Consider the following 23,097-nt stretch of genomic DNA (forward strand, 5'->3'; position numbering starts at 1 on the left):
AAAAAAAACATTCTACTTGCTTGGTTATCCAATGGCCCAATAACTTCCTAGTCTGTTTCAGAACACGTATGCAGATAATCAGTTTATTAGTTTTGACTTTATCCTCACTTTCTAATCTGCATATCTTCTGTGGGTAAGTGGCTCAGAAAGTACTAAAGCATGCTGGTAAACGAAGCAGACAGGCAGCTAGGTTACCAATGGCAGTCCCCATCCCCCCCCCTTTTTTTTTTAACCACTTAAGGACTATATGACCCCTGTCACAAACAAATTTCCCAGCACGCTTACCTGTTAGCCTGCAAACAAACCAAATTAACCCTGTGTAAAAGTCATGTATATGATGTTTTAGATGTTATAACCATGATCTTAGTGTTCTTGTTGGTTTGGGTTGCACTGTACAAGTGTTCACGACAACATTGTATCCCAGGCTCTGCTTCCCTTTCCTGTGGGCCCAGGACAGGCATGTGTCAGGGGTCTGCGAGTAGACTGGAAAAAGTTCAACACACATCACTGTCTGAGTGAAGCCAGAAAAGTGACAAGAAGTTTGTCAATTCTAGTTCACAGCTGACATTTCTGTGAAGCAATCTGCCTTTCTTCAGTGGGTTCTATGCATTTAGTCCTTTCCGTGTTAGTTCATTCATGCCCCAGATACTCTAGCCAGGGAAGCAGTAATTTGTGCTTAATTAGCTGCAGTAGAGGGCAGGGTGGACATTTTGGGGTCTAATGGGCCATTGATGTTGCCTTAAAAAGAACCTGTTAGCCCCCATGTTACAAAACTTGCACAGCCATCTAGTGGCCGTCTCCTAAATATCCATCCAGTGGGACACATGCAGGTTCTGACTGCATTCTGCTGAGCGAACACTGGTCTGCCAGTATTCTCTAAGGCAGTGGTCCCCAACATTTTTTGGCATCGGGACTGGCGTGGAAGAAAATTGTGCCAAGGCCCGGGGTGTGTATGCGGCTTTTCGCAGGCAATTTATCGGGTCAATGGCTGGTGTTAGCACTTCAGTCATCCCGGCACCATGATTGATATGGTGGTGGAGGATTGAAGCGCATTATTTCTATTATTACATTGTAATAGACAATTAGTTCAACTCGCCATAATGCAGAATGTGCCACCAGATGCGGAGTGACGCTTGCCATGTCGCCTGCCACCAGATGCGGAGTGTCGCTTGCCATGTCGCCTGCCACCAGATGCGGAGTGTCGCTTGCCATGTCGCCTGCCACCAGGTGCAGAGTGTCGCTTGCTATGTCGCCTGCCACCAGGTGCGGAGTGTCGCTTGCCATGTCGCCTGCCACCAGGTGCGGAGTGTCGCTTGCCATGTCGCCTGCCACCAGGTGCGGAGTGTCACTTGCCATGTCACCTGTCACTGCAGTGGTGCAGCACAGGCGTACACATTAGCTCAAAGGCAAGCCTGGAGTAGTGGGTAGTGTGGAAGAACAGCGGTGATGGGGGAGATGATCTCATCTCTCTGCTCCCTCACCTCCAGCATTATAGCCTTCGCGGCCCGGCTGCAAACAGGCTGCGGCCCGGGGGTTAATGACCCCTGCTCTAAGGCAATTCATGTTCCATGTTCCAAACAATGCAACAAAAAGTGGTTATGTTCTGTGTGCAGGACCATTGTTTCTTTCAGAGTAAATATTTTTATGTCTAATTATTATTATTCTGTTATATCCTATTATTTGTCAAGAGTTTAAATATGTTTATTAGATTTATTTTTATATTGAAGAACAACAGACAGGTAAACAGAGCAGTATAAGAGCAACTCTTGTATGATTCAACATATTGAAGATGGTCTTTGTATGTTCGTTACTGGTAGGGCAACAAGAGGCAAGACGTAAGGACAAGCCGCCAGTAGGCAACACAAAAACCATAACAAACCTCAGTAAATCTCAGGAGATCAAATAAAGACACAACACTTGATATACAAAGTGAATCTATAGGCATTTTTTTTTTTTTCTTTTTTTTAGTTCAATTGGGGAAGGATTAGAACTCCTGGTGGGTTTTACTTCCTTCCTTTGCCTCTGCAAAGTAAAAGCATAATGTGCAAGTATGCATCGTACTAGCACATTAAGTGACACTTACTTGCAAACGAAGCCTGCGATGTCCCCGCTGCAGGCTGCATCCATGTTTGCCCCTCTTCCTTCCAGGGCCGCGGACTCTGGCTCTGTGACTGGCCAGAGCTGCATGACGTCACTCCCGTGCATGAACGCGAGAGCTGCCAGTCACAGCACTTGCTCATGAAGAAACTGGACGGTGGGCGTTTCTTCACAGCGCATGCGCCGATGACATCTCCGGCGCAGTGTACAGTAAATACCTCCTAAATGGTGCATCTTTAGGAGAGATTTACAGTACCTATAGGTAAGCCTTATTCTAGGCTTACCTATAGGTACAACTTCCACAGAAAGGTTTACAACCTCTTTAATAAAATCAGTCAAAACAAGCTCATGGCTTTAGCTGGAATCTATATATTTTTTTTTTTTTTACCAGCCGGCGATCTGCTGTTCAGTGATCCAGGTGGCTTTACAGCTGCCTAATCACTTCTACAGTAGTGAGAAGGTTTCAGTTCATTCATTTATTGGCTACTGTAGCCAGGGAGCTGCTAATCATGCCCAATTAGATGCAGTGGAGGGCAGAAAGGCATTGGGGATCTAATGTACTTCAAATAGAACCTGTCGCTGGCCCATGCTATCACATAGGGGTTTGTTTGCACCCTTATGATAGCAATCAAGTTTAAAGAATTAAAAAAAAATAAAAATAATTGAAATCTACATTTAAAGGCATCCCCATCACTCTGTGCATACACGCAAATGCAAACATGAGCATAGGGCACACAGATGTATGTATACAGCAATTGTTCCACATATTGGATATTGTTGCGAACATCAGAGTGAGAGCAACAATCCTAGGGCCATAATTCACAGCTTGAAAAGGTTTTTAAAGCATCAGATATGGATAATTTGGGGGACAGTAGTGTTTCAGAATTTCATGGCCACACACAATTCTGAGGTTTGACATGTTTGGAATTTATTTACTTGACACAACCCCATCTTTTATATTTTACCAATAAATGTGCTATTCTATGGTTTGTGGGCACTAAAATTCATTTTAGTAAATTTTTTTTCTTACAATATGAATTTGATAAATATTGTGTGGAATTGCCACCATTTTATTCTACAAGTCATCTGTTTTCATAATATATATAATTGTTTGAGGGTTTTAAGTAATTTTCTACCAAAAAATGTTTTGTGTTTGTTTTTTTGTTTTTTTTTATAGTGATTAAACATAATTCATATAAGAAGGCATTTCCCTCCTCCACAGTATAAGTGACCACACTGACCATGGTGGTCAGAATACAGAGTGATGCCTGGCTTACTTGTGAAATCATGTTGGCAGGGACTCTTTGGGGTTGATTTACTAAAGGTAAATCCACTTTGCACTACAAGTGAACTTCTAAGTGCACTGCAAGTGAACTTGGAAGTGCAGTCGCTGTAGATCTGAGGGGAACATGCAAGGAAAATAATAAACTGCATTTTTGCTTGCACAAGATTGGATGATAAAATCAGCAGAGCTTCCCCTCATTTCAGAACTTCCCCTTTAGATCTACAGCGACTGCACTGCAAGTGCACTTTTAAGTGCACTTGCAGTGCAGAGTGGTTTTGACTTTAGTAAATCAACCCCTTTGAGTATTTTGGGCTCCACTGTATTCAGAGAACACAACCACACGCTTGTCCATAACACGTGTCTTTGCAGGTTGCCAACCTGTATATTCTGGGTCCTTATCTTAAGACTAACAGGCCAGAGGCAGCTAGAGACCAGTAGCGTACATAATGTTCTTCTTACCTATGCTGTTCCTCTTATCTATGTTGTGTCTATTTGTTTGGGGATTATTGCAGTTTGATGATGAACAAGACGATTATGCAATATGGCCTGGCTATGCATTATTTAAGCTGTTACAAGCACATATGGAGGCATTCCCAACACAGACCAGTTAATACTAGAGATATGGAAGTGTGTGGACAGATTGGGAGGATATTTATTCTTCCACATTGACGTAGTGTGAGGTTGTAATCCAGATGTACACAAAGTATATCTCTGCATTGTTTACATACAGAAATATTGCCCTCTTTCTCCAGACTAGAGACTGACTGGAGAGTCTTCATTTTATATTGCTTGACAATATTTATATATATCTATCTCGTTCACATTGTACTATGCACAATAATGCATGATGTTGTGTGCTTTGACGTGTCATGCTGTGGTTTTCAGAGATTTCATTCAGTATGCTTAAAGAGTAACTCCACTTTTGTTGAAGAAAATATTCCCCCCCTGCGTGATCTATGTACATGTGCTGTTTGTCTGTGTCCATGTTCAGAGTGAATCTGTATGGGAGTGGTTTTATAATTAACAACTCCTGCATCTGCAGGGCTCTAATTAGGAAAGCTGCATCCCTTTAAACGAGATTTCCCTTTTGGAGTGTCTCGCCAAAAATGACATTTTTTTTTGCAGGGGATGCTCAATAAGCCAATCACACAAGCAGGGAATGGCCTATCTGGGGAATCGTTCTGTCCATCTGTGTACAGAACGCCTCCAGGTAGTCCATATTGCATTGTATTTTACAGAAAATTATAGCACTGCGGATTAAAAATGGAAGGTAATTTTCAATAACATTAAATTACAATATGACTTGAGATATATATATATATATATATATATATATATATATATATATATATATATATATATATATATATTATTTATTTATTTTTTTTATTTGCTCATTCTTTTTCTCATGAAAGTGGAGTTACCCTTTAAATAGAACAACACCAGGCAACACAGGACTTTTATAGGGCTCCTACAAAGGGAAGTACCGTAATTAAAATATGCCTATCAACACTGGATCCTGTGCAAATGTTTTCCGTAAGTAAATGTTTCTGTAACCTTTCACGTGCTTACAAGTGTATATTGGTTCATTCGTGAATGACTGAAGGCTGGTCGTTCTATGTACGCATGGCTGCCACATGAATGGCTTTTTCATTCAGGTTCGACATGTAAACATCCATTTCGTTCAACCAGTGGTGGTGGTGCCTGCTGATTACACATTATTATTTACATATCATCCTTGAGCAGTAGCCATAGCCAGAAGTGCCTTCTTCCTAACAACAAAGGTCACTGAGGGGATTGAGATGCCCACTTCCTAGCTCCTGTTGTCATTTACCTGCCTCCTAGCAAAGGACACCAAAGACCCCTTTCACACTGCGGCAATTTTCAAGCACTTTAGCGCTTAGCCTCTGCTAAGTGCCTGAAAACCATTCATTCAAGTGTGACTTTTCACACTGGGGTGGTGCGCTTGTGCGACATTCCGAAAAGTCCTGCAAGCAGCATCTTTGGGGCAGTTTGGGAGCGCTGTATTTAGTGCCCCCAAAACGCCCTACCCATTGGAATGAATGTGCTTTTTTGGCATTAAAAGCGTCACACTAGCGGCCAAAAAGCACCGCTTAAACAGGGATAAAGCGCTGCTAAAACGAGCAGAGCTTTAGCGCTAAGGCAGGCCATGTCCCCAGTGTGAAAGGGGTGTGTGTGTATGTATATACAAACGCTTACATGTGTACAGCATAAAATACAAGGAATTTGGGCATTCAGATGACTGACATTCAGATGAGCTCTAAGCTCAGATAAAAGTTGCCATGTGCATGGACTCATTAGTTATACATGGCATGTTTGTTTTTTTGTTATTTTTCTGCATGAGACTTTAAAGAGCTAATGTTTGGTGGATCAATAAGCCTTGTAGAAAAGAGTTTTAGCCTGTCCATGCATTTTGCAATATGGGGACATGGCTAGTTCATACAGGTTGTAAAGCTAGGCATAGTTCTGGAAAAACAAGTCTCTGCTGAACAAGGTATCAAAATATCAAGGTATTGTATGCTGGGCTAATTATGCAGAGATATTCCAGACTGTCAAACTCCCCATGACCACTAGAGATTTTTGATGATTCAGAATACCTGTGCTTCTGTATTAACTCTGATTGTGAAAAGTGACACTCCTGTTATGTCTCTCTGCTCACAGAATTTTAGGGGAATTTGGCTGGCCATTGAGATATTTCAGCAGATGATAATTTTGTGGTATATTTTGCACTCATTTTTTACAATATGAGCTGATGTTTAAGAGGATGGGTCCACATTGTCTATAACTAGTTTCAGTGGCTGGAAGATAAATCGGATATAAAAAAAATACATTTATAAGAGTATAGGCAATGCATAATGTCTGGGTGACAAGTTGTCTACAACAGAGGTGCACAACCTGCAGATTGGGACCCCACAGAGCTTCCAATCATGTCTCCCGTTATACAACTTTCTTACTGTTGGTACCCAGACAAGAGAGAGAGGCTGAGAGGTCAGAATAATGGCTGACTGCTAAGTGTGATTTTTTTTTTTTTAGTTAAAAAAGGAAATGAAACTCTTGTGGATGTTTTCAGATATGTTGTATTTAGTATTGGTAACATGGTATGTTTCAAGCATTGGCATTGTTGTATTGTTTTTTTTTCACATTTTGATTCAGCAAAACATATCCCAGTGCAATTCCTGAATGGGATACTGTTGTATTTTAATTGCACATGTGACCTTGCTGTCCAGATCTATCGCAATCTCTTGGGATGTGACTCTTCCATCTTATCTGGGTTCATAGACCATGAACGGCAGAAGTGCTATCTTTTGTTTTTAACTTTTATAGTACAATTCAGATTTGTTGCTGCTGATAATTCTGTAATTCCCTAAATAGGGTTTATCAAGTTCATGTAGGCTAAAGACTTGTACACACAATGAGAATACTGGATGAATGATTGTTCATTTTTGTTTGCATGCATCTCATGTTGAAAATGAAGAGGTTACAAAACTGAAGAAAATTATCGTAGGACAGAATACAACTTTGGAAGTGATGTGATGTATTGAAATGTATTCTTTCATTTCTGAACATGTGTGGTCTTGGTCTTCGATTTCTTTCGGGCGGATACTGTACTGATTAAACGAAAATCATTCATTCTGGTATCGTACAAGAAAAATTAATTTTTGTCCCTCGGATGATTTTGGATGAACTGTCGTGATCGGCCCTTGAAAGCTTTGTACTAATGATCAAATTTTATCGTACGATTACTTTGAAAGCTGTATTTTTTATCCTATTTTCTAATCGTGTGTACTGGGTTTAAAGCTGGCTATGCATGGATCGAAATTCAGCCAGTTCGGACCAGATGATGTTCGATCCATGTATTGGGCAGATTGGTTTGTACACAAGTCAGTTTATTGATCAACTTGTGTACAACCAGCCTGTTGGGTCCGAACTATCAGTGCTGCTGGTTATAGCGGGCAACACTGATCATTGTATTCCGATGAAGGGAAAGGCTCCTCCTACTTTTTAAAAAAATAAAAGTTCTGTTGGCATTTTTCGTCCTCATGTCAGACAAAACAAACGGAAGGATTCCTGAAGAATTCATAAAGTAAGCTTTCAGCAAAAAACTGAACACAAGTAGTGCATTTCATATCCTATGCTACTGAGCTGCTGTATTTATAGATCCCACAGCCTTTAAATGATCATTGTGCCTGTGGGCCGTTTCCGCCCCCCCCCCCCCCTCCCTCCCTTCCAAGCAAATCTCAGGGGTTGCACTGGTGCTACAAGCACCATAGTCCATAGACCTGAATGTTCTTGCCATATGAGAATATATATCTGTGTGTGTATATCAAAAAAGAAATAATTTGCACCCCTATTAGACCACTTTGTGTCATTGGCCAGTCCAGGCTGTTCATCTGCTATTGTCATGTAAACATGTAGTTTGTGAAGCCTTCAATTCACATTAAAGTATCTCTAATTGTGACTTTTGTATTCTAGCTATCGGGAATGCATATGCAGTGTTAAGCAATCCAGAGAAGAGGAAGCAGTATGATCAGTTTGGAGAAGAAAAGGTGAATCCATCTCGACACGGACACTCCGACTTCCACAGGGGGTTCGAAGCAGACATCTCCCCTGAAGATCTCTTCAATATGTTTTTCGGAGGAGGATTTCCTACTAGTAAGCATATCTTCAGCTGAGCTTCTCTAATAATCATACCTAGAACTATATCTGTATGTAAACCCAGTGCTGGAAAGGAGGTCCTTGATCATTAACAGCCGGCTTGCACACTTTTTACACCATGTTCAGTTCATATGTAGCTATAAGCAATATCCGTTATTGCTGACATGTTGAATCGCATGCTGGAAAATATTGTAGATTTCAGTTGTAAGATATTCTCAATAATAATCCTCATCATGACCAGGTGTCATGTCCATTGCAAAACAAACTGACGGTATCAATCCCCCAACTGATTCTCTGTAATATGGTAACGGTATATAATTAGATAGTCCAGCGACAAGACGATGATGTTTTAGATCAGAAACTAGGCAAACTACTGCAGAGAATTGATTTATCAACTGAGTGGCGTTGGCCTTTTAAACTACTATGTACTGTATGTGATGCTGGACATTTCTTGAGCAACATTGTCTCCTAATAAGTGAACCTTTTCCAGGTAATGTCCATGTGTACAGCAATGGCCGAATGCGTTATACCCATGCTCAGAGACAAGACCGACGGGAACATCAAGGAGATGTGAGTTCATTAAGCTTAATGTGTTCCAGACCACTAGAAACATTATCATTTATAACTCTAACAGGGTTATTACTGGATGTGATGCCCTTAACAGATGTGTTTACCTGTTCCTTTCTCAGACTTGGACTCAAAAATATCTGACTGTGCCTCTAGGTTTCCATTTTGTGACTTGACTGTAAAGTGAGCATTTCACCATTAGAGGGAGCACTATGACTGACTAAATGGGTTCAGAAGCTATAAGCTCAGAATTGCTGATTCTGTTTTTACTTCATGTTGTTCCTTCTTTTTTGTTACCGTTGTGTTTTTTATTTACATGATCTACAAATGTGTTTATTTTTTATCCTTCCTTTAAGCATATACAGAATGTGTATAGTGGTTTAGGCCTCGTGCACACAGGACGTTTTGCTAATTCTCCTAGAAGCCTTTCCTCTTGTCAGCAGCATTTTGGCAGAAAAAACACCCGGCGCTTATAAATTTGTTTAATGTGTTTAGGCACGTTTACAGGTGTCAAGAGCTTGGTGTTAATTCATTTTAATGGCCAGAAAAGATTATTATTCTGGCCAATGAAATGAATTAACATTCAAGTGCTAAATGTGCCTAGCGTTAACAGGCGTCTAGAAGAATATAGTATTTTTTCTGCAAAACTCTGCTGCTCCTGGACACACTGGCAGTGTTTTCTTTTTCTGCCTCTTAACTCCTCGAAAAGCCTATGTGAGCATGGAAACATAGACTAACATGGAGGGATATTTAGAGGCGGGGGGGATGACAACAGCCACACAGCACTAGGAGCAGCTGAAAAAACGTCCAGTGTGCATGAGGCCTTCTACATGATAATTTAATTGTTGACTGTCAACCCAATTTATTAGTAGCAGAGTTTTGTACCATGCCAGCCACCAATGACAGCAGAAAGTATGTTTACGATACCATGTCTAACTCTGTAGACTGAAAATGCAACAATGGGGGTGGGCTTTGTATCGGTTCTTTTAAATTTTTCTCTTGTCACTGACCTGCCTGCTTTTTCGTGTACTAAGGGCTCATACCCACAGGCACGTTCCTCCTTGCAGTGTAAACAGGTTGTGTATTTTGGTGCATACAGCCATCGATAAACATGAATAAGTGTACACAGATGTACACAGGTATGCGCTACTACATGCCTAAAGTGGGGCATGTGTATAGACTTAGGCTGGCTATACAATTTTTTTGTACAATTTTCCTTTACATTTACCAAAACCATATAATATGAGGTCAACCTAAACACATTCAATTTGTATGCAATCAGGCAGGCCCTTGCACTACATAGTTGAAAGCAAATCTAAAGGAAATTGAATAACAAAATTGTATCATGTATGACCAGCTTTAAGGTCCTGAATGCAGAATAATATGTGCACACGTGCACCACTTTACACCAGTAACAGAACATTCTTCCTTACAACCTTGCGCTGTAAAGAGGAAGTCACCCTTATGCATGAGCCATAACGCTGTAGTAAAAAAAAACTTGCACATACACTTCTTGCATTGACACATCAGTCATACTGGTAAACACTGACCGGATATTGGCTGGTTCAACAGAAACCGGCCAACATTTGGCCAGTATGTACAGCAGCCTGTCCGGCTTCTGTTGAAGAACGTGCTTGAAAACCATTAGTCAACCTGCATCTGATCAGCGCTTGCTGGGAGTGGAGATCAGTGTGTTCTGGCAGGAGGGGGGTGGTAGTCACGCAGGAGGGCAGACGTTCCACATAGGCACCATTCAGAGAATGTTTCACATTTTTTGAATGATCACCTCTCCACCTCGTCCAATCTAAAAATGTTTTGCGTTCATTCAGAAAATGCAAAGCATTCTCTGAGTGGCGGCCAACCCCCTGTGTTTACAATGCAATATGCCAGCCATTCTGTACGAGACCCAGAAATAAGTGGAGAGCACTGGACTAGCAGTGTCTACTTCAATGATTTCCAGTTTCCAGGGGCATCGGTCAGGTATGGTATATTCATAGTTACAGAATTCCAGGTATGTAAGAATATGCCATACTTGGAATTCATCTTTTAACAGTAACATTGTTTAAAGTGGTTCAAAAGGCTAAAGGTTTTTTTTTACCTTCATGCATTCTATGCCTTAAGGTAAAAAGTCTCTGTTTGCAGCTCTCGCTGCTGTCAATCACAGCCAGTGAGGAGGGAGCAGGGCTGAGCCTTGATTACTGTGTCTTATTGAAACACAGAGCGGTGCTTGTGAGCGAGCACGCATGAGTGCCCACATAGCAAGCCGCATGCTATGGGGGCACTCAGCAGGTGGGAGGAGCCAGGAGCGCTGGCGGGGGACCCAAGAAGAGAAGGATCAGGGGCTGCTCTGTGCAAAACACTTTAAGTGGTTAAAACAAACATTATTTTTTTTTTTTTTTTAATTAAAATAACAAACATGCTTACCTGCTCTATGCAGTGGTATTGCAAAGAGTGGCCCCGATCCTTCTCTTCTGGGGTCCCCAGCGGCAATCTTGGCTCCTCCTCTTCTTTTTACGTCCACCATAGCCTATGGGGAGAAGCGTAGTCTGCGAGCTCCCTACCTTTGTCTATGGAGCCGCGCTCCAAAGACCTACACAGCTGTCCCACCCCCTCTCTTGGCACCACCTTTACTGGGCTCTCCTGAGCCATCGGGAAGCCCAGTAACGATGCAGACAGCTCCGGACTCACAGTGAGAGGAACTGTAGTTGTTCCTCCCACTGTGTGAGGAACCTGGAAGCGACGATTATTTTGTCACTTCCGGTTCCGGCTCTTTGTTTACTGGCCATATAGTGGCCAGTGAAGCAGCCGATCAGACTGATCGGTGTCTAATCGGCTGTATTGGAGCCCAGAGGAGAGATCAGGGGTCACTGACACACTGCTATTTCTGTCACAAGGGATGTTTTACATTCCTTTTGACAGCAATAATTTTTTTTTTTTTTAAGAAACCGTGTAAAAAATAAAAGGGGGGGGGGGGGGTTTAAAAATTGAAAGCGCCCCAGTGCACACGTCAGTCCCACACGCATATGTAAAAAGTGATCGCACCACATGTGAGGTATTACCATGAAACTCGGAGCGAGAGCAATAATTCTAGCACCAGATCTCCTGTGAAAATTTAAACTGATAACCTGCAAGGGCTTTTTTTTTTTTTTGCTTTTTTTCAAGTTTCACCTATGAATAATTTAAAGTACCGTAGCTTGTCGCCATTCCATGAGTGTGCGCAAATTTTAAAGTGTGATATATTGGTAAAAATAGGTATTATATTGTGTTTGTGTTCACTAAAATAAATCTGGGTATTTTTTTCCCCAAAAAAATTGCGTTTGAAAAACCGCTGTGCAAATACCGTGTGACATAAAAAAATTGCATCACCCACCCTTTTATTCTCTAGGGTCTTTGCTTAAAAAATATACAGTCAGGTCCATAACTATTGGGACATCGACACAATTCTAATCTTTTTGGCTCTATACACCACCACAATGGATTTGAAATGAAACAACCAAGATGTGCTTTAACTGCAGACTTTCAGCTTTGATTTGAGGGTATTTACCAAAGTGAAAGAGTTTTTTTAAGGGGAAGAAGTGGAATGTTATGCAATGGCCAAGTCAATCACCTGACCTGAATCCCATTGAGCATGCATTTCACTTGCTGAAGACAAAACTGAAATGAATATGCCCCAGGAACAAGCAGGAACTGAAGACAGTTGCAGTAGAGGCCTGGCAGAGCATCACCAGGGATGAAACCCAGCGTCTGGTGATGTCTATGCGTTCCAGACTTCAGGCTGTAATTGACTGCAAGTATTAAAAAGTCAAAGTTTGATGGATGATTGTTAATCTGTCCCATTACTTTTTGTCCCTTAAAAAGTGGGAGGCACATATACAAACTGTTGTAAGTCCTACACCATTCAACTGATTTGGATGTAAATACCCTCAAATTAAAGCTGAAAGTCTGCAGTTAAAGCACATCTTGTTTATTTCATTTCAAATCCATTGTGGTGGTGTATAAAGCAAAAAAGATTAGAATTGTGTCGATGTCCCAATATTTATTATTCATGGACCTGACTGTATGTTTGGGGTTTCTAAGTAATTTTCTAGCAAAAAAAAAGATAAATTTTACATGTAGGAGAAAAGTGTCAGAATAGGCTTGGGAAGCAAGTGGTTAAATATGAATATTCAGGATGTCCCAATAAGTAAGACAATGTTTGGGATGTCTAGTGCTCATCCACCCACTCTCACTACTACTCATAGGTAAGGGGGATTGTTATTTGTTGTTGCTTTCTGTGTATATATGAGATTATTTCTATGCACTAGCTGTAGCATTGCTACCCATTCAGATTGGTTGTATTGGGTCTAGAAGGGATTTGTCACAGAACTTTGTTCAGAATGGCAGCTTAACCACTTCAGCCCCGGAAGGATTTACCCCCTTCCTGACCAGAGCACTTTTTACAATTTGGCACTGCGTCGCTTTAACTGCTAATTGCGCGGTCATGCAATGCTGTAACCAAACGAAATTTGCGTCCTTTTCTTCCCACAAATAGAGCTTTCTTTTGATGGTATTTGATCACCTCTGCCGTTTTTATTTTTTGCGCTATACACGGAAAAAGACCGAAAATTTTGAAAAATGATATTTTCTACTTTTTGTTCTAAAAAAAAATCCAATAAACTCAATTTTAGTCATACATTTAGGCCAAAATGTATTTGGCCACATGTCTTTGGTAAAAAAAATGTCAATAAGTGTATATTTATTGGTTTGCGCAAAAGTTATAGCGCCTACAAACTAGGGTACATTTTCTGGAATTTACACAGTCTTTAATTTATGACTGCCTATGTCATTTCTTGAGGTGCTAAAATGACAGGGCAGTACAAAACCCCCACAAATGACCCCATTTTGGAAAGTAGACACCCCAAGGAAATTGCTGAGAGGCATGTTGAGCCCATTGAATATTCATTTTTTTTGTCCCAAGTGATTGAATAATGAACAAAAAAAAAAAAAATTACAAAAAGTTGTCACTAAATGATATATTGCTCACACAGGCCATGGGCATATGTGGAATTGCACCCCAAAATACATTTAGCTGCTTCTCCTGAGTATGGGGATACCACATGTGTGGGACTTTTTGGGACTTTTTGGGAGCCTAGCCGCATACGGGGCCTTGAAAACCAATCACTGCCTTCAGGATTTCTAAGGGCGTACATTTTTGATTTTACTCCTCACTACCTATCACAGTTTTGAAGGCCATAAAATGCCCAGATGGCACAACCCCCCCCCAAATGACCCCATTTTGGAAAGTAGACACCCCAAGCTATTTGCTGAGAGGCATGTTGAGTCCATGGAATATTTTATATTTTGACACAAGTTGCGGGAAAGTGACTATTTATTTATTTATTTATTTTTTGCACAAAGTTGTCACTAAATGATATATTGCTCACACAGGTCATGGGCATATGTGGAATTGCACCCCAAAATACATTCTGCTGCTTCTCTTGAGTACGGGGATACCACATGTGTGGGACTTTTTAGGAGCCTAGCCGCGTACGGGACCCCGAAAACCAATCACCGCCTTCAGGATTTCTAAGGGTGTACATTTTTGATTTCACTCTTCACTGCCTATCACAGTTTCGGAGGCCATGGAATGCCCAGGTGGCACAAACCCCCCCCAAATGACCCCATTTTGGAAAGTAGACACCCCAAGCTATTTGCTGAGAGGCATGGTGAGTATTTTGCAGCTCTCATTTGTTTTTGAAAATGAAGAAAGACAAAAAAAAAAAATTTTTTTTTTTCTTTTTTCAAATTTCAAAACTTTGTGACAAAAAGTGAGGTCTGCAAAATACTCACTATACCTCTCAGCAAATAGCTTGGGGTGTCTACTTTCCAAAATGGGGTCATTTGGGGGGGGGTTGTGCCACCTGGGCATTCCATGGCCTCCGAGACTGTGATAGGCAGTGAAGAGTGAAATCAAAAATTTACGCCCTTAGAAAGCCCTGAAGGCGGTGCTTGGTTTTCGGGGTCCCATACGTGGCTAGGCTCCCAAAAAGTCTCACACATGTGGTATCCCCGTACTCGGGAGAAGCAACAGAATGTATTTTGGGGTGTAATTTCACATATTCCCATGGCATGTTTGAGCAATATATCATTTAGTGACAACTTTGTGCAAAAAAAAAAAAAAAAAAATAATAATTTGTCTCTTTCCCGCAACTTGTGTCACAATATAAAATATTCCATGGACTCGACATGCCTCTCAGCAAATAGCTTGGGGTGTCTACTTTCCAAAATGGGGTCATTTGGGGGGGGTTTGAACTGTCCTGGCATTTTATGCACAACATTTAGAAGCTTATGTCACACATCACCCACTCTTCTAACCACTTGAAGACAAAGCCCTTTCTGACACTTTTTGATTACATGAAAAAATTATTTTTTTTTGCAAGAAAATTACTTTGAACCCCCACACATTATATATTTTTTTAAAGCAAATGCCCTACAGATTAAAATGGTGGGTGTTTAATTTTTTTTTTTCACACAGTATTTGCGCAGCGATTTTTCGGGGAAAAAACACACTTTTTTACATTTTAATGCACTAAAACACACTATATTGCCCAAATGTTTGATGAAATAAAAAAGATGATCTTAGGCCGAGTACATGGATACCAAACATGACATGCTTTACAATTGCGCACAAACGTGCAGTGACAACAAAATAAATACATTTTTAAAAGCCTTTAAAAGCCTTTACAGGTTACCACTTTAGATTTACAGAGGAGGTCTACTGCTAAAATTACTGCCCTCGATCTGACCGTCGCGGTGATACCTCACATGCATGGTGCAATTGCTGTTTACATTTGACGCCAGACCGACGCTTGCGTTCGCCTTAGCGCGAGAGCAGGGGGGACAGGGGTGCTTTTTTTTTTTTTTTTTTTTTTTTTTTCTTTATTATTTTTTTGCTTTTTTATCTTATTTTAAAACTGTTCCTTTCATTTTTTTTTTTTTTTTTTAATCATTTTTATTGTTATCTCAGGGAATGTAAATATCCCCTATGATAGCAATAGGTAGTGACAGGTACTCTTTTTTGAAAAAATTGGGGTCTATTAGACCCTAGATTTCTCCTCTGCCCTCAAAGCATCTGACCACACCAAGATCGGTATGATAAAATGCTTTCCCAATTTCCCAATGGCGCTATTTACATCCGGCGAAATCTAAGTCATAAAATGCTCGTAGCTTCCGGTTTCTTAGGCCATAGAGATGTTTGGAGCCACTCTGGTCTCTGATCAGCTCTATGGTCAGCTGGCTGAATCACCGGCTGCATTCTCAGGTTCCCTGTTGAGACAGGAGAGCCAGAGAAAAACACGGAAGACGGTGGGGGGGGGGGGGCATTCTCTCCCACTGCTTGTAAAAGCAGTCTAGAGGCTAATTAGCCGCTAGGATTGCTTTTACATGAAAGCCGACCGCTGGCTGAAAAGAATGATACCAAGATGATACCTAAACCTGCAAGCATCATTCTGGTATAACCACTCAAAGTCGTGAATGCTGTACCTGAAGACAAAAATATGGTTAACAATAAAGCACAGTAAACGGTAAAGTATAAAAAATTGCAGACCTGAAAAGCAAACATGATAAAACATAATAACAATAAAACATTGCAGAATAGAATACAGTAAAAAAGAGCAGAACAATAGAGAGAATAGAGAGAGAGAGAATAGAGAGAGAACAATAAAATGACAACTATTATTTTTTATTTTATATTTTTGTTTGTGTTTTTTTTTTTTTTTTTTTTACACTTTTTTTGTAACTGTAACTTTTATAACTGTAACCGGTTCCAGGTTCGGGTCTCTCAAAATGCGATGGCATCTTGGGAGACCCTGTGAAAGTGTGCCTAGTCTGTGGAATGCTGTACCCTACGCTAATACTCAACTAGTGAATGGTAGCGTTCAAAACATTCACCAATGCAAAGACCAGGATTGTCAGGACAGGAGGGACAATAATAGCGGGTATCACGCCTATATCCGCGCTTGCAGCAGACACGACATCTTTTTTGGGGGGGTTCGTTAGGTAGGGGTACTCGGGAGGAGAAAGAAAATGCCTCTCATGCAGCCGACTGCATTTGGTTGGGGATGTGAATGGGGGAAGTACGGGCGCTGCAGAAGTGGTGGGTTCCCAATTAGGATTGGCGAATGCAGCAGGAAGGGCACTATGGGCATGACGGGCCTGTGTTTGTCTTCTTGGTGGCAGCGGGACACTACTTGTGCTTGCCACCTCACCAGCTTGAACTGCACTTATGAGACTCGCCACGTCACCAAGTGTTACTGCAGTGCTGGTTTGACTACGACCGGGGTGTACTAGGCCGCTGGCGCTTGCCAGTTCACCAAAACGCTACCAAAAAAACTGTTAACGATCGCAGGGATCAGGCCTGACTCTGCGAACGCTGCAGTTATGCATTTAGTGTTTTGTAAGTGACAGTGATCGATCGATACTGCACTTGGGTGGGCTGGGCTGGGCCGGGCGGAGGGGCAAAACGCAGGTGCTAGCAGGTATCTGGGCTGATCCCGCTAACACTGCGTTTTTGGGAACCCTAAACTGCTGGGGACGCCAGTATAGATCTGATCGGATCAGATATTGATCAGTTCAGATACTATACCACTAAGGGAGGTGTACGGTGCGTGCGTGGGTGTTAGCGCTACTGGCACTAACCTGACGCTGCCTGGGGCTGGTGCTTGCCAGTTCACCAAAACGCTACAAAAAAAACTGTTAGCGATCGCAGGGATCAGGCCTGACTCTGCGAACGCTGCAGTTATGCGTTTAGTGTTTTGTAAGTGACAGTGATCGATCGATACTGCACTTGGGTGGGCTGGGCTGGGCCGGGCGGAGGGGTAAAACGCAGTTGCTAGCAGGTATCTGGGTTGATCCCGCTAACACTGCGTTTTTGGGAACCCTAAACTGCTGGGGACGCTAGTATAGATCTGATCGGATCAGATATTGATGCGTTCAGATACTATACCACTAAGGGAGGTGTACGGTGCGTGGGTGTTAGCGGTACTGGGACTAACCTGACGCTGCCTGGGGCTGGTGCTTGCCATTTCACCAAAATGCTACCAAAAAAACTGTTAGCGATCGCAGGGATCAGGCCTGACTCTGCGAACGCTGCAGTTATGCGTTTAGTGTTTTGTAAGTGACAGTGATCGATCGATACTGCACTTGGGTGGGCTGGGCCGAGCTGGGCGGAGGGGCAAAATGCAGGTGCTAGCAGGTATCTGGGCTGATCCCGCTAACACTGCGTTTTTGGGAACCCTAAACTGCTGGGGACGCTAGTATAGATCTGATCGGATCAGATATTGATCTGTACAGATACTATACCACTAAGGGAGGCGTATGCTGCGTGCGTGGGTGTTAGCGGTACTGGCGCTAATCTGACGCTGCCTGGAGCGACGCATATCACCGTCGGGTGATCAGGGGGCTAAATCTTTATTCGGTAATAAACGGCGGGTGCCCTGACACTATAAAAAATAAACAAACTAACCAGCGTCACCCGTAACGGTTATACAGTGATCAGTGGTGAAAGGGTTAACTAGGGGGCAATCAAGGGGTTAAAACATTTATTAGGTAGTATATGGGGGTCCCTGTCGCTATAAAACGCTGACGGCGAACCTAAATATTTACGTCCCTAACTAGCGTCACCAGCGACACTAATACAGCGATCAGAAAAATGATCGCTTAGCGACACTGGTGACAGGGGGTGATCAAGGGGTTAAAACTTTATTAGGGGGGGTTAGGGGGGTACCCTAGACCTACAGGGGGCCTAACACTCACTGCCCTGACACTGTAACTGTCACAAACTGACACCAATACAGTAATCAGAAAAAAAAAAAAAAAAAAAAAAACCTGCTTGGTGTCAGTTTGTGACGGGGGGGGGGGGTGATTGGGGGGGGATCGGGGGGCGATCGGGGGGGGGGATCGGGGTGTTTTGTGTGCCTGGCATGTTCTACTGTGTGTAGTGTGTTGGTGCACTTACATTGCAGTCTTCTCTCCTCGGCCCGGAACGGAAAATACCGAGCCGAGGAGAGATGACATCATTTCCTCTGCCTCTGTGTACAATACAGAGGCAGGGAAATGATCCCATTGGCTGAGAGCGATCGCGAGGGGGGGGCCACGAATGGATGGCCTCCCCCTCACCTCTGATCGCCGGGGGAGATTTGCCGACCGCCGCAGGCACCGGGGGGGGGTCCGATCGGACCCCCCACCCGCGGGCAGGCAAGGACGTACATATACGTCCTTTTGCCTGCCCGTGCCGCTCTGTCGACGTATATAGTCGTGCGGCGGTCGGCAACTGGTTAACTATATACGACTGTAACTCTGCACCCATTACATCTACGTGTACCAGACTTCACACCTTTTCACTGTTATGCTCCTGTTGATCAGGATGTAAGTTGTACCGATTTTGTCTTTTGGATCTTTGTCAATAAAAAAGAATTAAAAAAAAGAAAAATTATTAATATTCTATTACTCTACGATAGATAATATATACACACACACAGACATGTGCAGCTGTGTATTCTTCGCTATATAAATTGGTGCAGGCTTTGCACTTCCCTCCATTACCGGTGACTAGAAGTGACCAATTTTACCAGACACAAAGATTTGTATTATCACCCCGCACAATTTTTTAAGTTTTTTTTTTTTTTTTCTTCTTCTTTGATCCCAAAGCAGGTATTAATTAATGCAATGCTATTATCTGTACAGGGAAGTCTCGGAATGTTTGTCCAGTTGATGCCTATCCTGATCCTGATCATTGTATCTGCACTAAGTCAGATGATGGTGTCCAATCCGCCTTACAGCCTCAGCCATAGACCGTGAGTACCTGAGTGGAAATTCCTTTCTGTCCTTCAGGTTTTGTAAGCATTTGGAGATCCTGTAGATCCAGAATTCCACCAGCTGGATATCTCTTCATGCTTATATATATGGTAAAAACGGAAAATTGTATACTCACCTTTCCGTAATTTTCCTTTACTGACGCATCTTCATGGCAGCACACACTGGGTTGTGACTCCGCCTCCACAATCTGACAGGATTGGTCTAGCTATAAAAGTTGAAGAGAGATGACCCCCACCATTCTCTGTATATATCATCTAAGAACGGGGTGGGAACCTGTGTGCTGCCATGAAGATGCGTCAGGAAAGGAAAATTACGGAAAGGTGAGTATACAATTTTCCGTTTTCCTGACGCCTTCATGGCAACACACACTGGGAAATAACTTGCCAGTCGGGAGGGTGCAAAAAATTAAGGTTTTATTATTTAAAGAGCTGTGGAATTGGCTTTAATAATGGATCTGCCAAAGTCTCCTGTTAGTTGAGCAGAGTCAATCTTATAGTGAGAAGTGAATGTATGTCTAGACGACCAGGTCGCTGCTTTACAGATTGTTTCTGGTGAAACTCTACAGAATGCTGCCCATGAAGTTGCCACTGCCCTGGTTGAGTGTGCCCTGATGCCTTCCGGGATAGTTAGTTGATGAGTAGAGTATGCCTTTTTGATGGTATTAACCAGCCAGGATGCGATCGTTCAAGAAGTTGCTGGATGACCCTTCCTAGGCCTGTGTGGAAATACGTGTGGAGTATCTGACTTCCTGAAGGAGGCTGTAGTTTCCAGATAGTTGGTAATGACAGTTTTGACATCCAATGCATGGGGTTCGCCTTGGTCGTTAGTGATGGATGGAAGGATGATATCCTGATTATAATGAAAAGAGGATGATACTTTGGGAATGAAATGTTCCGAGGGTCTCAATACCACTCTATCGGGATAGAGGACTAAGTATGGTTCCGTTATCAATAGTGCTTTAAGTTCTGAAACTCTTCTCGCAGATGTAATGGCGATAAGGAAGGTTCATTTCAAAGTCAGGTTCCAAAGAGAAATTGACTCAGCCGGAAAAAATGGAGGTTTTGATAATGCGTCAAGTACTGTAGAGAGATCCCATGCCGGAAACGTGGGTTTCTTTGGAGGTCTGATTTTTAGGCAGGCCATCATGAACTGGATCACCAGAGGGTGTAGGGCCCATCTAATGCCTGTTTTAGCAGATAGGGCAGAAACGTGGACTTTAAGGGTACTTGAACTCAGTCCTTTATTAATACCCAATTGAAGGAACTCTAGAACTTGCGGTGGCTCTGGTGATACTGGGTTCCAACTTTTTTGTTGGGCCAGTGAACAAAACCTATTCCAGACTTGCGAGTATATTTTGTTGGTGGTGTTTTTTCTTGCCTATAGAAGAGTCGAAATTACCTCCTGCGAGCATCCCTGCTCTAGCAGCCAAGTCCTTTCAATTTCCATGCTGTCAAGTGTAACTTCTCTGGCGCTGGGCGCAGGAATTGACCATGGGATAGGGGGTCTGATGTTACCGGGAGAGGCAGTGGTTGTTGCAGGCTGAGCTGTAGCAGGATTGTGAACAACGGCCTCCTCGGCCAAAGAGGAATTACTGCTATCACCGTGGCTGATGATCTCCGAAGACTGGATAGGAATCTTGCGATTAAGGGAACTGGTGGAAAAATGTATCCCAGCGTGAAGTTCCACGGGTGGGCCAGACCATCTGTTCCCTCGGCCAATGGGAAAGCTGCTCTTGACAGAAATCTCCGACGTTTGGTGTTCACAGGAGTAGCTACTAAGTCGATCTCCGGTATTCCCCAAGTTTTTGAAAAGAGGGAAAAGGCCTGCTGGCTCAATGACCATTCGTTGTTTGAGAGAAGTTCCCTGCTCAAATAGTCAGCCAGCATGTTCTGAGCTGCTGGGACATGCACCGCTCTCAGGTCCATCAGATGCACTTGTGCCCAATCCAGGATAGGGAGAACTTCTTCCATTAATGTGCGACTCCTCGTACCCCCTTGCCTCTGATTATATGCTACAGCGACTCTGTTGTCCATTTGAATCAGAATGCTCTTCCCTGCCAGGTATGGAGCAAAAGCCAGAAGCGCCTGAAAGGCTGCTCTGAGCTCCAGTATATTTGATACTATACCGTGAGCTCGAAACTGCCACTGCCCTTTGGCTGCTAGATTTTGGTAATGAGCTTCCCATCCCTTCTGGCTGGCATCTGAAGTAACCACTTCTGGCTGAGGAGGGACTATAGATTTGTACCTCTTGAGGTTGCTGGAACGCGTCCGCCACCACATCGATTGTTTCACATATCTGTGTATGTAGATTGTCTGAAGCATTGATATTCCATTCCACTGCTTCAGAAAGGAATTCTGCAATATTCTCGTGTGCCATTGGGACCACTGGATCATGGGCAGAGTTGCAGACATGGAACCCAGGACACTCATACACACTCTGGCTGGTAAGCGTTTTGCTGAGATTAGCCTCTGAATTTTTTGGATCAGAGGCATGATCTTCTCCTGAGGAAGCTGTACTCTGTTCTGGATGGTGTCCAGTTCCGCCCCCAGAAATACCATATTCTGTGTGGGCTGGAACTTGCTTTTCTGGCAGTTCACTAGCCAACCGAAAACTTGCATAGTAAGATGTCCCGGTGCTGCATCAGGACCTGGCAGCTTTCTGCTAGAAGTAGTATGCCGTCCAGATAATGGTGTACTCTTAGACCTCTCTCTCTGAGGTATGCAATGACGGGCAGAAGAATTTTGGTGAAGGTCCTGGGAGCCGACGAGATGCCGAAGGGTAGGCACTGGAACTGGAAGTGATGTTGGTTGGTTGAAAAGCAGAGAAACCTTTGAAAGGCAGGATGTATTGGGATGTGAAGATAGGCGTCCGATAAATCTACGGACAGCATCCAATCTTCTAGATTCACAGCTAATAGTATGGACTGGAGGCTTTCCATTTTGAAGGATTCTAATTTGATGTTTTTGTTTAGTCTCTTTAAGTCCAGTACTGGTCGTAAATCCCCCGTTTTCTTTTTTACAAGAAAAAGGGGAGAGTAGAATCCTGTGCCTCTTTGACATAGCGGAACCGCCAAGATGGCCTCCTTTTGTTTTAATTCTGTTATATACTTTAGAAGGATCCTTCTCTTGCCTGGAGAAGACGGGAGTTTGGTTGGAAGAAAGTGGTTTCTGGGAATCCTGTTTAAGAATCTCCACTTGTGACCGAACTTGATCATGGAAATGGTCCAAGGTTCCTCGATGTTCTCTGACCATATTTGTGCGAATCTTTTGAGTCTGGCGCCCACCCTCGGAGGATAGGCGGGTGTATTTTCAAAAAGACTTCTGCTGTTCGCCAGAAGGGGTGGCCTTGGTGTTCCGCATCTTCAGGAAGGATGACTGTGTGTTGCTCCAGTTTCACTTAAACTCTTTACCTGGTCTATAGGTTTTGGTTTCTCTGTATCTTTCAGGAAGGTTATCCTTGTAGGCAGGACCTCTTGATCTCTTGGGTCTCCTGTCAGAGGGGATGAGGCACGATTTTTTTTTTTTTTTTTTCCCCCGTCACCTTGGAAATGGCTGCATCCAATTTGGGGGCCGAAGAGATTAGAACCATCATAGGGAATTTTGCACCAATTTGTTTTT

General features: G+C 42.8%; 1 protein-coding gene across 1 annotated transcript in view; it reads left to right on the forward strand.

Moving 5' to 3' along the window:
• Positions 1–23,097, forward strand: part of DNAJB12 (DnaJ heat shock protein family (Hsp40) member B12) — a 90,758-nt gene that overhangs the window by 44,838 nt on the left and 22,823 nt on the right. Inside the window, exons 4-6 of the mRNA XM_073596560.1 lie at positions 7,877–8,056; positions 8,550–8,629; positions 19,349–19,458. Of these exons, the coding sequence (XP_073452661.1) occupies positions 7,877–8,056; positions 8,550–8,629; positions 19,349–19,458 (370 nt within the window). The remainder of the gene's footprint in view (positions 1–7,876; positions 8,057–8,549; positions 8,630–19,348; positions 19,459–23,097) is intronic.

Source organism: Aquarana catesbeiana, linkage group LG08 (assembly GCF_042186555.1).
Source record: "Aquarana catesbeiana isolate 2022-GZ linkage group LG08, ASM4218655v1, whole genome shotgun sequence".
NCBI classification, from domain to species: Eukaryota; Metazoa; Chordata; class Amphibia; order Anura; family Ranidae; genus Aquarana; species Aquarana catesbeiana.